This window comes from Accipiter gentilis, chromosome 1, assembly GCF_929443795.1.
Source record: "Accipiter gentilis chromosome 1, bAccGen1.1, whole genome shotgun sequence".
Taxonomy (NCBI): Eukaryota; Metazoa; Chordata; class Aves; order Accipitriformes; family Accipitridae; genus Astur; species Astur gentilis.
The window spans coordinates 31,418,467-31,434,325 of record NC_064880.1 but is presented as its reverse complement, the minus strand read 5'-3'; the positions used below and the strand labels follow the sequence as shown (position 1 = coordinate 31,434,325).

The following is a 15,859-nucleotide window of genomic DNA, read 5'->3' as shown; positions in this document are numbered from 1 at the left end:
CCGCCGCCGGGCCGGGGCCGCGGGCGCCGGGGACCGGCCGGCCCGCGCTCCGCCCCGGGACACCGGGGGCCGGGGGACTGGGGGACCGGCCGGCCCGCGCTCCGCCCCGGGACACCGGGGGCTGGGACCCCGGGGGCCGGGACAGCGGCCGGCCCGCGCTCCGCCCCGGCGCCTCGCTCCCCTGCGGGCGGCGCCGCGAGGTTCCCCGGCCGGAGCGGCCCCTTCCGCTAGGTTCGGTGCTGCCTCTCGCCAGCACCCGGCGCTCGTACGTTCGTCAACGATTTTGTCCCCGTGGCGTTGCTTTGACAGTGGATCGGTACGCCCTCTCGCCCCCCCAGATCCACATTCTAAGGCTCGGGACAAATGTCGGGTACTTAGAAACGTATTTCTTGGCCACCATTACTTAAGCAGACTCTGGACTTCATCCTGTGGTGTTGGTAGCAGACAGAATACAAGGAGGGCTGGAAGAAAAATATCCCCCGGGGCTATACGCCCCTATATAGCAAAAATATTTATTTAAAAGATAAGCAAGTACTCAAATTCCTTTAGGAAAACCAGCTGCTTACTGCTTGCTAATGCAGCAGAATAAAAGCTGTGGTAGTTGACATTTGGTAACATTAAACGTCTATTCTTTTACTAAATTGATTCATTTCTTGGAGTGTGACTCAGGTAGCCCAAGTATTTCTTGCAAATTTTATTCTGATGCACCTAAATTGCCCAGATGAGGAGTGGCTAACTAGGTGTTAATGAGAAGCCATGGAGAAACAAAAAGTTCTTCGGTGGCTTTTTTTTTTTTTTTTTTTTTTTTTCTTTTGGAAAAACTTCTTGCCATGGAGACTTGTTTTAAAGGTAAAATTAGCGCTTTTTTTTTTTTTTTTTTTTTTTTTGGTAAGAATAAATAACTTGGAGACAAAGAAATACAAGAGAGAAAATACAAATTCATGATGGGGCATGATTTGCCTGAAAGCAAAGATGATTTCTGAATTAAGCCAAAATGAAAACACGAAGTGCAGAAAGAGCGCAAGTCCTGTGGGGACTTGCTCAGAAGCTGGGTAAGAGGGGCACTCTCTTGCCTGAATTCTGGTAATGGCTGCCTTCCCTGATGCGAAAGCCATGTTTGTATGGAGGCACTCATGAAGGTTAAGCCAAATTAACAGAAAGTATGCAAAAAAATATGCAAGTTAAAGTAGATTAAAGACTTGTATGCATAAAATGATCCCAAGGGATAAACAGACTTAAGACCATTTCTGAGAACAGTTGCACGGAAGTTTAATGGGTTTTAATTTCTGCATTGAAAAATCTTTGCTTTTACTCATTGCTTTATTTTTTTTATACCATAGTGATTTGCAAAGAGATAGTTGAAGCAGCAATAGGAAAAGAATGAGATGTGTTACCAAGAAATAGGGAATTTTAATGAAGCCTGGTTATAAGAGCCCTGGAGAAGAGTGGGCTTGGGAAAAGCGAAGGTTACGCTTGTTCCTTTGAGGAACCTCCGAATTAGTGATCCAGATACTGTACTTTCACAACGGTACTGCACTTTTCAAAGCAAATCAAACCTCAGACAAGCTGGGTTACATTTTTTCCCACTCTTAAAAAAAGGCAAGGTGAGGTTCTTTCTGTATAGGGATGTGCAAGAAATGCATCTGTAACGGCGAGTAACAAGAGTCTTCAACAACTCTGGGTGGCTGGTGTGAAAACTGAGAGTGGGCTGAGTGTATAGATGACTGACAGAGGTGATAAAATAAATGACACTTTGACCTATTTTTAATGTGGTCTTATTTGCAACATTTACTGGGCTTGATGTTTATATTAATAATACATTTTAACCTACCTGTTCTATCATTTCCTTAAAATAATTCAATATCTTATTTCCTAACTGTTCTACCCTTCATATTTTTGTTATTTAATCGAAAAGGGGCACTGTATTACGACTAAGTTGCACAGGTCTGCCTTATGTCTAAGTTCATATTGTGTGATCTTTTTAGAGCTCTCTCTCAAGTCGCTTTTATTACAGTAGGAAAAAATTGCTGTTGAAGTAATGATGTTCCAATTCAGTGAGAGATCACATTTGCCTGCATTTAGTCATATATACTAACTGCATTTCTCCTTCCACGAGTGGCTGTTCTAATGATTAAAATAGTCTATTAGTGATACTTACGTTAGTGTATCAGTAGCAATTCAAGACATATAAACAAATGCCAGTCATTGTTTTTAATCTGTGACTGCTTGTCATTATAGTTTCTAATAATACAGTATACATTCTTCAGTGTCAGAGAGCGAGATTATTCTAGAAAAGCCGGTAAGCTCAGACTGCAGAACTACAGAAGCAAACAAATCCACATGCCCTACCATGTATAATGTTTCAAGCTGCTTCATTTATGAAGTAAGACTCATTAAGTGGGCAATGTACGGTAGCTTTCTCTTTAATTACACAGTTTTATTATACAGTGGAATTATTTTTCAGAATGCAACTGTTTTCACAGACTGACCTTTTATTATAAGAGAAGTTTCTATCTAATGAAGAGAGGTAATTACAGCACAAAATAGACTTTTGACATATAGAAAGCTATTGTTACCAGGATTTTACTAGTGCAGAATGTTATTTAAAAGAGAACTTAATTTACATATTTTAAAAATTATAGAGTTGCGTGTAAGTAGCAGTGATGTTGAGAGACAAACTAAGAAAAGTGGAGCTTGCAACTATCCTCAAATTGCTCTGTAGTTCTCACAGTAGATTGCATAGTATATGTTGCACCTGACAGAAAAGGTTTATGATAGGGAAATGAATGTTTGGAGGGGAGTCACTTTCTGACCTTCTGTCCAGTGCTTTTTAGTTTTGTTCTTTTATTGTCTCTTCATTAGGCTGTGTGACACTTTCTACCCAGCACTGAGATCAGCCTTGACCTTTGCATGCCTAAATACGAGAGAGAATTTTGCTTGAAATCTGAAGCATAGTAATTGTGAGGGGCATTTGTTCTGACCACCACATGGAACAGCTCACTCAGCAGGATTTAAGTGTGATAAATGCCCTTGCCCCAGGTGGCTGATTTTTGCAGTAGAATTAAGTGTGGTGGTAGTTTGCAGTAGAGTTCGCTAGTTATTCCAGCTCTGAATCCTTTCACTGTACTTTTTTAGCATTACTCTCTGACAGAGATGTCTTATTAAAATAAGAAACCTATAAGATTTGGAATATTTAAATTATTTCATTTACTTAAATAGGCTATTTGGGTATGCATTTTCCCACAATGAGAGCCTGAACTCCTTTAGGTTGATACCGGAGAAGAGCTTAATCATTCCATGCTAGGACAGGAGATTTACGGGAAGAAATAACTCTCTTTTTTTCTCCCCCAACCCCCCCCAGTAGAAATGACAACGAACTCTATTAGTCCTTTTATTTTCTTTTTGAAAACGTCAGAAGGAGCAGATTTTGTTTGCAGTGTGTTTACAAAGGAAAAATGTTGTGAAAGTTTGAGCAGAAGATTTGGCATTGCAGAGTCCCAGTAGCTATCTTCAGAGCTCTCTTCAGAATTTCTGTCTCCTTAGGAGCTTGCTTTCTCTAGGAGGAAAATGAAACGCTCTGATTGACTATTCCTACAATGTGAATAGGAAACAGTCAAAGTAATAGTCAGGGCACAGGTGGCAGGCAGCGCACATTCTCCCAAACAGTCATGGAAACGGTTTGTTAAATGCTAATACAACCTCATACAAATTGGAGGTTTTTCTTTGGCTATCCCACAAGCCAAAAATGTGGCTGAACTTAGTGACAGAATTATTTTTCTATACCTTCTAGTATACACCCATGCATTTGTAGTGCAAAACTCATTAAACTCTTCTCCAAGAGCAGGTCAGTTCATGTGTTTAAAAGATACTGTCCATCAGAAAGCATATCAAATGAAACCACTTTGTTAAGAGAAGAGGTACACGCAATGCAACCCAATATAGTATCTGAAGCTTCTTAGAGTACTGCCTTCACTTCCTGCCTTTCTTACTGTTCACACCTTTTCATGTATGGAGAGAAGCAGAGAAAAGTAAACCAAATCCTTTTATTAGCTGTTCCTAACTTGAGAAGCTTGTATTTGTAACCATTTGCGAGGCTGGGTCGTATCATGGTTTATATTCTTGCTCTTGTATCTTCACCTAGAGAAACAGGAAGGTAAGCGGGAAAAACACCCCAGTGCTGCTTCTGTGTATTTTGAGTGTAAGTCCCAATAATACTTGTAGCCAAGCTATAAACCCACACAAATGGGCTTCTTGAACTGACCATATTGAGTTGCTGATGATTGTCCCGTTACCAGTTCTTAATGCAGTTTCTTTATGGATAAGATCATGCTTCATGATGTTGAGGGAAAAGAAGGCATTTTAGTTCTTAAAATGTTGTTATTATATGGCATTTTACTCTTCTAAATATTATTTTTCTTCAACTGAAGGTAGTATGGTTATTCTCAAGTATAAACATTGCCGGTTTTTCTTAAAGCTCTGAAAGACTTTGCATTTGGTAATTAAATGAACTGCTTGAGTTAGTATTGTACTTTTCAGCTTTTCACATTTAATTAACATTCAAGTGGGAACTATGAACAATTTATATCTGTCAGGAAAAGACAAGACGTAACAAATTGTCTCCGTGCAGATGTGAAATTGAGGCAACCTTAGAGAGACTAAAGAAACTGGAGCGTGATCTGAGCTTTAAAGAGCAGGAGCTAAAGGAACGGGAGCGACGTTTGAGGATGTGGGAGCAGAAGTTAACCGAACAGTCCAATACTCCTGTAAGTAGACAATAATTCAACCTTTCATCTTACTTCAGAAAGTATTTGGAGCTTTGTCTATGAAAATCTAAAGACACACCAAGGAAATAGAGCCCTTTTTCTTTAGCTGTTCCTTTGGGCCAGTTAAAAACTATTTTATTACATCACTGCAAATAACTATACTATTTTTTTTTTATTTCATCTAATACATTAGATATTAGATATTGCTGATAGTTCATATTGTGCCATGGGCACTTAAGTAGTTTCCCATTGATTAAATTATAGTTCTTAGCTTTAAAAGTTGATTGCATTCAATAAATTCATTTTTCAACTAGAAAGCTATTGACTTTAATGGATGCAGTATTTGGTCTTTTACGTAAGAATCATCTGTTTCTTGCAGAAGAAGTCTTGAGAAACCTATGTAGATTTTTTTTTTTTTTTTTTAATTCTGTTGTTTTTCTTTGAGAAGAAGCAAATTTCCATTCTGTGAAAAAGGGGGTCAAAATTTGAAGCTTAATTTAGGGCTTTGTTCATAATTACAGTTAACATACTTGTACTGGCCAGTTATTAGCTGTTAGGACTGCCATATTTCTATTAATAACTTGAACAAAAAAACTTTCTTGGATTATCTTGAATTTCTTAATGAAATATGATGCTCTTGACTACTGATTGGCAGAGGGAGGACCACAGGGTTAGTGCATGGCTAGACATACTACAACAGAATTGTTGTTAGGAAAAATACTGCATTACCTACTTGTTTTTAAAGCACTAGCCAAAACAAATACCAAATTGAGATTGCAGTAGCATATGATTTTTCATATGCACAATTTTATCCTACTTATAACCTTGATTCCAGCCAGACCCATTTATATACAACTTGTTTTTAAGGCATAGCTTATTGCTGTTGTTTGAATGAAGTTGCATTCATGTTCCAGCTGTGAACATGCAGTAATGAAATCATGAAGAATGAATGTTTTCCTATGTGCAGATACTGTATGTTCTCAGTAGATATCTATGCCTGCTTTAATGCTTGCAAAATTCCAGTAACTGAGCTGTGGGCCATCATCTATCCTGAGCACAGCATGAGACACAGCCTTAATGAGCAAATCTTTTCACGAGCAAGGCCCTAGGGTTTTTTATGCTGTACTTGCTTATGACTTCTACTTTTCACTTAGAGCTGGCATTGCTGAAAGAATAAAGCATTGTGCTAAGGCCTATTGTGCTAAGCATGAACTATCTTTCTGCATAACATTAACCCAACTCTCCTATTGCATTTAAATGCAATTTCTTCTAATAGAGAAATATAGGTTTGTTTTTTCTGTAGATCTTTAGTGAGCTGTTACACAGAATGGCTTTAAAAAAAGCCCTTTTGTTGGGAAAAAAAAAATTGACATACTGGAAAAAATTGGCTTGTTCAAGCAGGTTTGGTCTTTTCATAGCAAATGAAGTTCTACAAGGCACTGGTTACAAATACAGCTATATTTTAGATTCATAGCTGTAAATAATTTGCAAAATATCCCTGGGCATTCTGTTTGCAAGCTGTAATCCTTGGAGCCAAGTGTCTCCCTCCCTCTCTTGGTTCAGGGTATATCTGCTCAGCAGTATCAAACTGGAGGATTGCAACAAGGAGGTGCACTGCTCAATTTTAAGCTACCTTGGCTGTAAAAACAATAGTAAAGATACAGCAACCAGAGCTAATAACACAGCTTAGGGTGCCCACTAGGCTTATACCTGGTTCTTAACCAACACTAGGCCTTGTTGTATCTTAGCTGGTACTGTCATCCCTGCTTTACGCTCTGCAGTCACTTCTTTGTTTTGCTCTGCAGCAAAGACCAGAGGCCAGCAAATACTATTGAAGTGGTGTGCAGGAGGAGAAACTCAAAGCAAGTGAGAGGAGAACAGGGAAGCTGTCTCTGCCACTTGATTCTCCAGTGTTTTAGGGTTGGTAGACACTTCATCCTGCATGGTAGGTAGCTATGAGTGGCAGGCTGTTCCTAGTCAAAAGAATAAAGTATAGCTTTATATACATGAGCATGTGATTCCCAGGCAGCCCAGGGAAGTGGTTGAGTCACCATCCCTGGAGGTATTCAAAAAGCGAGTAGATGGGGTACTCCAGAACATGGTTTAGTGGGCATGGATGATGGTTGGACTCAATGATCTTGAAGGCCTTTTCCAACCTAAATGATTCTATGAGAGAAGGATGAGGCCAATCTTTTAAAAACACTTCTGTGAAAGCAGTGTTTCTCCCTGCTCTTGTTTTGACCCTGTTTCTGCTGTGTCTTATGCAACAGACACCTTTGAGTCTGATCTCTGCCAATTCCCATTGTGCAGATCTCCCAGAGCCTCTTGCACAAGGGGATCTGGAGCTTTTTGGAGGAGTAAAATATATCCATAGCTGTAGTGAAATGGGAGACTTCTTCTGAAAGAGGACCTGGCTTTAAGAAGGGAGTGTATGTAGCTAAGCTGAAGCTCATATTTAGAGGAAGACAGTGAGCAAGACATGAAATCCAGATATTCACCTGTGGTGCCGTGCACCTGCAGGTGGTCATTTAAGAAGAACAGTGGCTTGTACAGAGACTGGGGATCCCAGCCATCTATAAAAGTGTCTTCATGATAGTTACCATATGCAGTGCGACACCAAAGGCAGGGCCTGTCGCAAAGAGCTCCTAAGTTCCCCAGGTAACAAGATGGCAAAATATGGAGGAAGGTGATCATAACTTGCAAAATGAGCCACAGTTATGGCCCATTCGCAGCTTGCCACTGCCAGGCACTGCACAAACACTGAAACGTGTTTTAGAGGAAAGCTGTTTTGCAGCTTTGTTGCTTTTTATAGGGAGTTCTTCCCGTATGTCAAGGGATGCTTTTCCATGGATCTAAAGTGACTAAAACTCCGCTAGCTCGTGGAAGAACTACCTGGCACTGAATAATGTGTGCTGGCTGTCTTGTTTCTGTGGCTAGATGTTGTTTTTAAAACATTCCTACTCTTTATCAGTAGGAGCTTTTGGTGTCCTTGATCCAAGTAGCGCTCTGTTGATGGTGTAATTGTTTTTTTCCTGTACAGCCTAGCTGCAGGTTCTTTCGTCACTTAGCCATTAGAAGCTTGAAGAGTATTTAGGTCACCCCATCTCCCAACTTCTTAATTTTATTCTCATTTCTTAAGCCATGATCACAACACAAATAGAAAGCCTATGTGAGTAGGGAAAACTCGAGAGGAACAAAAGACAGATATTGTCCTTTTTAATGATAGACAACTTGTCAATATAAATTGTTTTGCCAAGAAGTGGGCACTCTTTGAGCAGCCTGGCCATGAAGCCTCCTGTCTTACAGACCAGGGCATCACCATAATCACCCCTGTAACCCGTTGCGACCAACTGCCATTGACACTTCAGTCAGTTTGCTGATTAGGTTAAAAAAAGATATGGAAAACTGTGAATTTTGGACAGGTATTTTTGCAAACAGCTTTGGAAAGAAAGGCCAGTTCAGGTGTTCACACACAGCTCTTTTGCTGTTGCTTTAATAGGTAGTTTAATGTGATATGAAACTCCTGAGTTTTTACTCCCTGTGGAGAACAGGCAAGTGTGTCACAGAGGTTCCTAGCCCAGCCACTCTGAAGAGGCATTAATCATTATTTAGCTTGAGAGGGTACGTTTCATTTGTTATTACAAACAGACTGGGTCAGGAAAATACTGTTATTTGTAGGTGAAGATCAAATCAGTGGAGATTTAATATGATGTACAACCAAATGGCAGATATCTATTGATATCACTAAAAAAAACCCACAAAAAACCCAAACAAAAAAAACCCAAACAGCCAAGCTGAAGAAGCTGACCAGCTGACCAAACAGCCCCTCTTCCCCTGCCTGCCTCTCCCTGGGACAGCTGCCAGAAGCAAGGTGCTGGTACGGGCTGGAGGCCGATCCCCGTGTCCTTTGCATTGGTGAGAGGCTTGTTTCTGATTGTGGCCGTCGCAGGGTGCCCCCTTCCTCTCCTTTTGAGTATATGCTCAAAACCAGTCTTTGCACAAATAATACTGCTGCTGTTATTTCTGGTATTTAGAGGGCTGCTACTTCTGCACCAAACTTTGGGAGCTTGTTTGGGTTCTCTGATCTTAATGTGATTTATTCTTCAATCCTGAAAGTTTCAATTAAGCAACTCACTCAGACTTATGTTGTACCTGTGTTGCCTTGGGAGCCAGTCCCCCTGGCTGGGAAATGTCACATTCTGGTTTACGCTGTCCAAAATGAAGGATTGAAGAGTTTGAACCTTCTTTTGTCATGAAAGCTCTGCTACCTGTGGTTCTTGCCATGCAACTCGGTGATTTTGCACTTCCGTTTAAGAACAATGACCCCAGAATGAAGCTGTCTGGTTTAATGAATTCTTACTTGATCTCCGTGTTTACATTCACTAATCGTTGTGCTTTCTGTTGATTGCCAACTAATCTGGTGGTGTCTTTTTCCTTGATTTTTAAATTGGTTCTAACTTTCACTTTTGCTCTGTCCTTTCCTCCTTTAAATAGTTTTTCTTACCTCTTGCTGGAAGAATGTCTGAGGAGTCTTACTTTGAATCTAAAACAGAGGAGTCAAACAGTGCAGAGGTGTCATGTCAGATCACAGCAACAAGTAACGGGGAGGTAGCTGGCATGAACCAAAGTCTGAAGGCCTTGATGATGACGGGCTTTGGGGATATCTTCTCTCTGAACCAAGCAGGATCTGTCCTGCATTCTGGAATGCAGATAAACATGCAAGCCAAAAAGAATTCTTCTAAAACCACCTCTATGAGAAAAGGAAAGAAAATCAACGTGGCTTTGGGTTTCAGTGAATTCGACTGGTCAGATGACGATGATGATGATGATGATGATTTTGATGATAGCAGCGATAGCAGCGAATGAAATCAGTTATAGAATTAACCCTGAAATTGGTTTTAGCAAAGCAAAACAATAAAGTTTTAGAACAAGAATCCTGTCAGTTTGGTCTGTTTAAATCCTGTAAAAGAAAAAAAAAAAAGAAAAAAAAAAAGAGAGACGTTTTTCAGGCTGAGCATGTTTGTGTGTAGAAAGACATGTTTTTGTTTAGATTGTGCTGACTTATTTCTGCTTTGATGAAATTTGGAACTAAACTTTTCCAACTAATTGAGATTATTATTATTATTTTAAGAACCGTGATTATATCTATAATTCTTGATGCCTGATTACAGAAACTATGGCTTGATAAACTTAAGATCTGAAAATATTGGGGGAAAACTTCAATGCCTTTAATGCCATTAATGTACTTCAAATTTTTCTTCTGTGTTTTTTTGTCATTTCCCTTACCCCTTTAATTGTCAATCATATGAATATACTTGTACTTCCAGATTTGCTATTCTCTACAATCCATTCTTTCTTACTGTTGCAGTGAAGGGGTTTGCTATGTTTCAAATTTAAAGCCTTTTTCAGGGTGGCATTGTAGGAAGTCACAAATAGGTTTCTAGGAAGAGAGAAGCTTGGTTGAGGGTAAGACAGGGGTTAGCTAAATACACAGTTTAAAAACTGAATAGCAGCAGAATCCAGGTAATCCCTATTAGTAGATGATTTGTATAAATGTTCTTTTTCCCCTCACATGTGTGCGCATGTGTATATAATTCACTCTAGCAAAGCGAACTGCAATCAGACCTCTGCATGTATTATCAGATATTGTGATCTAGAAGCTAATTTTCAGTTATGTTGATGTAAATCCAGGAAGCCTCATTAACTTTGAGGGACTTACTCTTGTACCTGAGAGTAAAAATCAGTGTTAGTAAATTGATTCTGTTGCATCTCCTAAGCCTTGTGTGCTACCCTTATGAAAGGACGAAGAGAAGCCACAATGACATTTCAGCTTGGGCCCTACTGCTGTGGCTTATGTGAAATTCTCTGTGATGGTGGTAACATGAGGAATATTTACTAGTCTCTGCATACCTGTTTTTTGCAGCTAAATCACCTTTGAAGTATTGCCACTGCTGTTACGACTTACCGTAAAACTCAGTGTGTAACAATCTGCTGCAATAATTGCCTGCCAGGCACTTATGTTGAGAGCAGCAAGTACGTTTCTCCTGATGACCCCTTTAGTGGTGATGCAGAAGGAGGGAGGGAAACCAGTGAGAACACAAATGCAGGTTAGAAAGAAAGATGTTGTAAAATATTTGCCCAAGGAAGAAGGGCAGCATTTCAAAAGAAAAATGTTACTGTCTAGTTCAGCTGTAGTGGGAATAAGCCATCAAAATTCCATTCTCAATTACTGGAGGGGTTTCTTTTATGAAAACTTCTGTTTTTGAGTGGCTTCTTTAATTATAGGCTTGCCTGTTACACAGCTCTAACCTACGTATTATGGGGAGTGTTTTTGTAGATGGCTTGGAGAAAAATGGATACATTAGATAACAGCAGGCCTGAAATCATTACATGTTCACTCAACGAAAGAGAAACTTCTTTGAAGGAGTTTTTCTGGACTGACGAGTGGGCACCTCTTTGGGTTGTGAGAGAGAATTGTTTTATCCTTAAGCATCAGCACTGGTCTGGTAACCTGCAAGGCAGCGAGTGCTGCGCTTCAAGCTAGCCTACTCCACTCATTTTGCACAGGATTAGACCTTTAATTTCTGTAGGATGTAATCCCACATTCCACCTTGTTCCTAAGGGTTGCGAATCTATTGGTTCAATGTTAACCCTCTTGTATCAGAAAGCTTTTCTTGTAATTTAAATGATGTAATAAGCTTACAGAGTATCCCAAGGAGAAGCTTGCTCCTTTGGCACAGGTAGGGATGGCTTCTTAGGTCCATCAAAGCAACCTGATTTTAGGGAGAAAAAGGGACATTGAAGGGAAAATAATTAACTGGAAATGAGAGCAAATAGGCTGTTTCCAGTGCAGATTTGTACTATTTTTGTAAGTCTATCTCTGCTAACACCCACAGCAATGATACTATTTTTGTAACTGCCACTTTGCACCTGGGAAAATTTGATGGATTTGTGTAATCTAATCTGTGCACTTTAGATCTTAAGATGTGTGTCATTGTGCATAAATTACTGTACCACATAAGCAATGTAGGGTTGTACAGCTTTAACTGAAAATGAAATTTGGTTCAGTACATTTAGTATTCAAAAAAAACAAAACAAAAAATCTGTCCCTAGCCTTGATGTTTTGCACTTTTTTAGCATCTGACAATCTCAGGGCACTTCATGCACGTTTATATTTGCATGGGTTTTAACTGAATTTGTAAATCCACTCCTTTATCTATACAGAAGTAAAAATAGTCCTTAAGTAGTATGACACAGGTTTTCATAGTTGCAAAATCACAAGATTTAAGTCCATCTTCAAAGGTTTTCTGCTTACCCAAGTATGTAACTTATTTCAGCAAAATATCATCAGAATTTGGTAGCACGGTCATAGGAATTTCCACTATCTACTTAGTTCCAGTAATTTTTTATGAAAACAAAGATGTATTTTTTTCCCCTTTCTTTCCCCATACATTATTTGTCAAAGCAAATTAAGCTATGTTAAGGAAAAATTTAAACTCTTTTAGAACTTACCCATGTGTTCGAAGTAGCAAAGGTGGTCTCTGAATTGTAGAGAAGGTGATAACATATGACAAAATCTTCTGATGCAGTTCCCTTAAGATAGTCTTATACTTAGGATATTGGCTATGCTTATTAAAACAAAAATAATGGTACTGATTGCGTTTTTACTTTCCCGTGATGACTTTCATACCAGATATCTCCAGTTTACAGGCCAAAAATCATATGTGAGAATCGAGCTGTGTTGTTTCTGCCTCTGATATGCCTCTCACTAAACAGAGGTTTTGGAAGTGGCTCTGGTGGACAGGTATGTTGGTTGGAGGAGGTCAGAGTATTTCATCTTCCACACCTGATTTTGCTCTGCAGTTCCACCCAGCCTGTCTTCTGCCTGTGTCATCACCAGGATACATAGATCTCCACAACGGCTTACGGCCACATAGTTTGTCAGCTTATGAAAGCACTAACCAAACCCAGAAAGTGTTTCTCTGGCTGCTCTGGGCTGTGAGCAAAGCCACCAAAAGCTTTCCCGTGCCTCGTATACCTCTCAGCTCACTAGGCCCCACCAGGCCTTTTGGGATCCCAGTTTTCTCTACCTTCCGTAAAGCCCTGGAGGTATCTGCAGTAAAATAATATTGCTGCATTTGATGGAGGGGAAAGGTAAGAACCAGGCCTGAACTTGTCGTTTTTACCTGGCTGTTGTATTGCCAGCATTGACTTAGATGGGTATACATGGCCCAAGAGAAGAACGGTGAGGATAGGCTTTTGGCTTGCTTAAAGGTACAGGGTGAGGTGGGACCAAGGCAGGATGTCCAACTCCCTGTCTTTTCCTTCAGCAGTGGGAAAAAACGGAAGGGGGAATTAATGGAGGAAAACTTCTGATCTAGTAATTTTTGTGATAATCACAGTACCACTAATTCCTTGGAGTAGCAAGTGTCCTAAGGTACGGTGTGTGGTGTGTAGGTGTGCTGCCTTACCAGCTGGCTGCGCGCTGCCTGACGTGGAGATGGTCCCCTCTAGATGGGAAGGGCTTCCAGGAGGTGAGGTCTGGCGCAGCTCCTTGTCACACAGTCATGTTCTTGACCTGACGTTTGTTTTTCGTTCCAGCAGTTTTGTTAGGTGTTGATTCCATTTCCTTCTGGGTTTTAAAGTGGTTGTTCCGAGTTAAATATTTGATTGACAATTATTGCTATCAGCAGTAGCAGTAAATCCATAGTGTGCATATAGCTGTTAAGTGTTTAGCAGTGTTACTCTGTGTCTTTAGTACTGTAGTTCCTTTTTCTGTAATCAGGCAGCTTTTACAGGTTTTTAATAAGGCCTCTAACTTGACAGAGGTTTTAGCTACAGTCCTAGGTAGAACATTCAGGTAGAAAAATAAGTTCATTTAGTAGTTTTCACAGCCCTTAAAATGCACTAGTAGGAATCTGGAGGAGAGACCTTTCCCTTTTCCCCCAGACTTCAACTTAGTGTACACTGTAAAATCTGCACAGAGATATCTGATGTGCGAAGATTTAATTTTAAAACTATAGAACCAACAACCTTCTTTAAACATTTTATATTGTGTGCTAAATATTCATATGCCTTTTAAAGTCAGATATAGTCCACTGCATTTCTTGCTTTTGCACTACTGAAGAAGTTTTTTACTGAATACTCTAGGAGTCAATGCTACTTACACTTCAAGTGTGAACGGATGAAATTTGAATAGAAAATATTTTCACAGTGTTAGAAAATTTCATTTTCCCTTCTGAAAAAACAAAGCTGAGCGCAACGCCTGTGCCAAAACTCTTGTGCTGTAAACTGAATATATCATTTGTGTGGAACATGCGATGTTACACTTCTGTGTGGTAAAACCTTGCAGCGTCAGTTATTCTCTTTATTGCACTTGACATATGATGTCTTGTTTTATTCACACTGTGGATGTGATTTTCCAGTGTAAAACCAAAGCAAACAAACAAAAAGAAATCATGCGATGTATGCAATTTCCTCGATTGGTGTCAAACTTTCTTTTGATGTGAACTTTTTCCTTTGCTTCTCTTTGTTCCAAACTTCTATTTTGCAATAAACATTTTGACAGTAAATTTTATGCATCCGTGTCCCTGTGTAAAATGCTGGTGTTTCAAGAGGTTCTATATTGTCTGCTGGTTTAAGTCACTTTTTGTATTACTGTGTGACATTTCTCCTTTATTCTCCCATCTTTTTTTAAAAAATCTTTGAAATAATACAGAACATACTCTACCACTGGTTATATTTAAACACGGAAAAAGCTGAAAAAAATCCATTGTGCAACTGAAAATGCAATACTGAACTTATGCAGTAAATTATTCAGTTGCACAAATTATTGTACCAGGCTCCTCCCGCAGCACCAGCCGGTTTGACTATAAGAACCTACAAAGGGCAGGACCCACTGCCTTCCTAAGGATGTTTACAATTGCCACTTGCCCTCCCTTGTGCTCAGGTGTTGCCCCCAGCACTACTTTAGTCCCACAGTATCCTGCCCAGGCTGCGGGTAGCTGTTAGCATAGGGAATGCCTGACTAACAGCAGGTAGGTCGAGAAGATTGGCTGGAAGTATGGTGTAGTAGAGAGAAGAAGTCAGGAGGGTCTCTCTTTCTCTGGCAGACACATCTTCCCTTCTGCCACTTCACGCTGATGCCTTTGGTTCTGTCCCTTTTGGGGAAGCAGTGGGCAAAAGGATGAGTTTGAGGGTCTGCTAGGTCCTCCACACAGAGGTGGCTTCAGCTGGTCTCATGGGTGGTTTGTGCCCAGCAAGGCTTGACTGAAGTATTGGTGGAGGAGGAGGAAGAGGATCTGAAGAGTCCTCAAAGTGGGGTGGGCAGCAAAAAGTCATATATCTGGAGGCAGAAGTCAAGGGGTGTTGGGCAGTCACAAGTCCTTCAATGGGAGGTTCACGTGGATGCTGCAAAGGGTGTTCCGCAGCGATGGCTGAAAGTCGTGGGTGGATTACACTCGACCCTGGTCTTGTGCATGGAGGGCCAGGGAAGCACTTAGTGGGCAATTCTGCCCTGGCGCTCAGTGTTCAGCTGGAGGCAGGCAGGGGTGAGTGCCTGGGGGGGGGGCATGCTTGGCCTGTGGGTGGGGGCTGGAGAGCTTGTGGGTGGCCGGGCTCTCTGGAAGAGGTACCAAAGCCTTGGGGGCTGGTGGGTGACCGAGCTGAGTGTCTCATAAGTCAGTGTTATGTACATCGAGTAAGTTTGCAACTACATCGTGGTATTGAGCCTTTGGGAGCCACTGACAGTCCAAATATATACATAGCAATTAATGTTAACCCTTTAACTCGGTAAAAATGCCAAGAAGGTGAAGCTTGGAATACCGTATACTTAAATGAGTACAATGACAATCAGTATTACAGTGACATCTCCTGTGTCAGTTTTCAAATCATCCCAGAATTTCACTTAACGCAGCCATTCTTCTGGGCATCCTCTGTGGTTTCCTTGTACTTCAAGAGCTAACACCATCTTGCATACAACAAAGTGTGCCCTGTGTGGGCTGCAGCAGTGGAGGAGGCTGGGAAGTGCTGCACTCCCCCAGCCTCAGGGGAGCAGTTATGAAGCATTGACAGAAACCAAAAGAGACTTGTCTGTA

The 15,859-nt window shown here is 40.6% G+C and overlaps 1 protein-coding gene across 3 annotated transcripts in view; it reads left to right on the top strand.

Annotated features, from left to right (window-relative positions):
- MAP3K20 (mitogen-activated protein kinase kinase kinase 20) overlaps window positions 1-15,859 on the top strand; it is a 96,123-nt gene that overhangs the window by 55,601 nt on the left and 24,663 nt on the right. The window contains exons 11-13 of one of the 3 annotated variants that reach the window (XR_007507481.1): window positions 4,628-4,763; window positions 9,258-12,120; window positions 12,873-14,335. Coding sequence is in view for 2 of the 3 variants with exons in the window: in XM_049812281.1 (XP_049668238.1) it covers window positions 4,628-4,763; window positions 9,258-9,629 (508 nt within the window). In the remaining variant the exon portion in view is untranslated. Of the gene's footprint in view, window positions 1-4,627; window positions 4,764-9,257; window positions 14,336-15,859 lie in introns of those variants that run through there. The other 2 variants (XM_049812281.1, XM_049812293.1) reach the window with 2 other exon arrangements.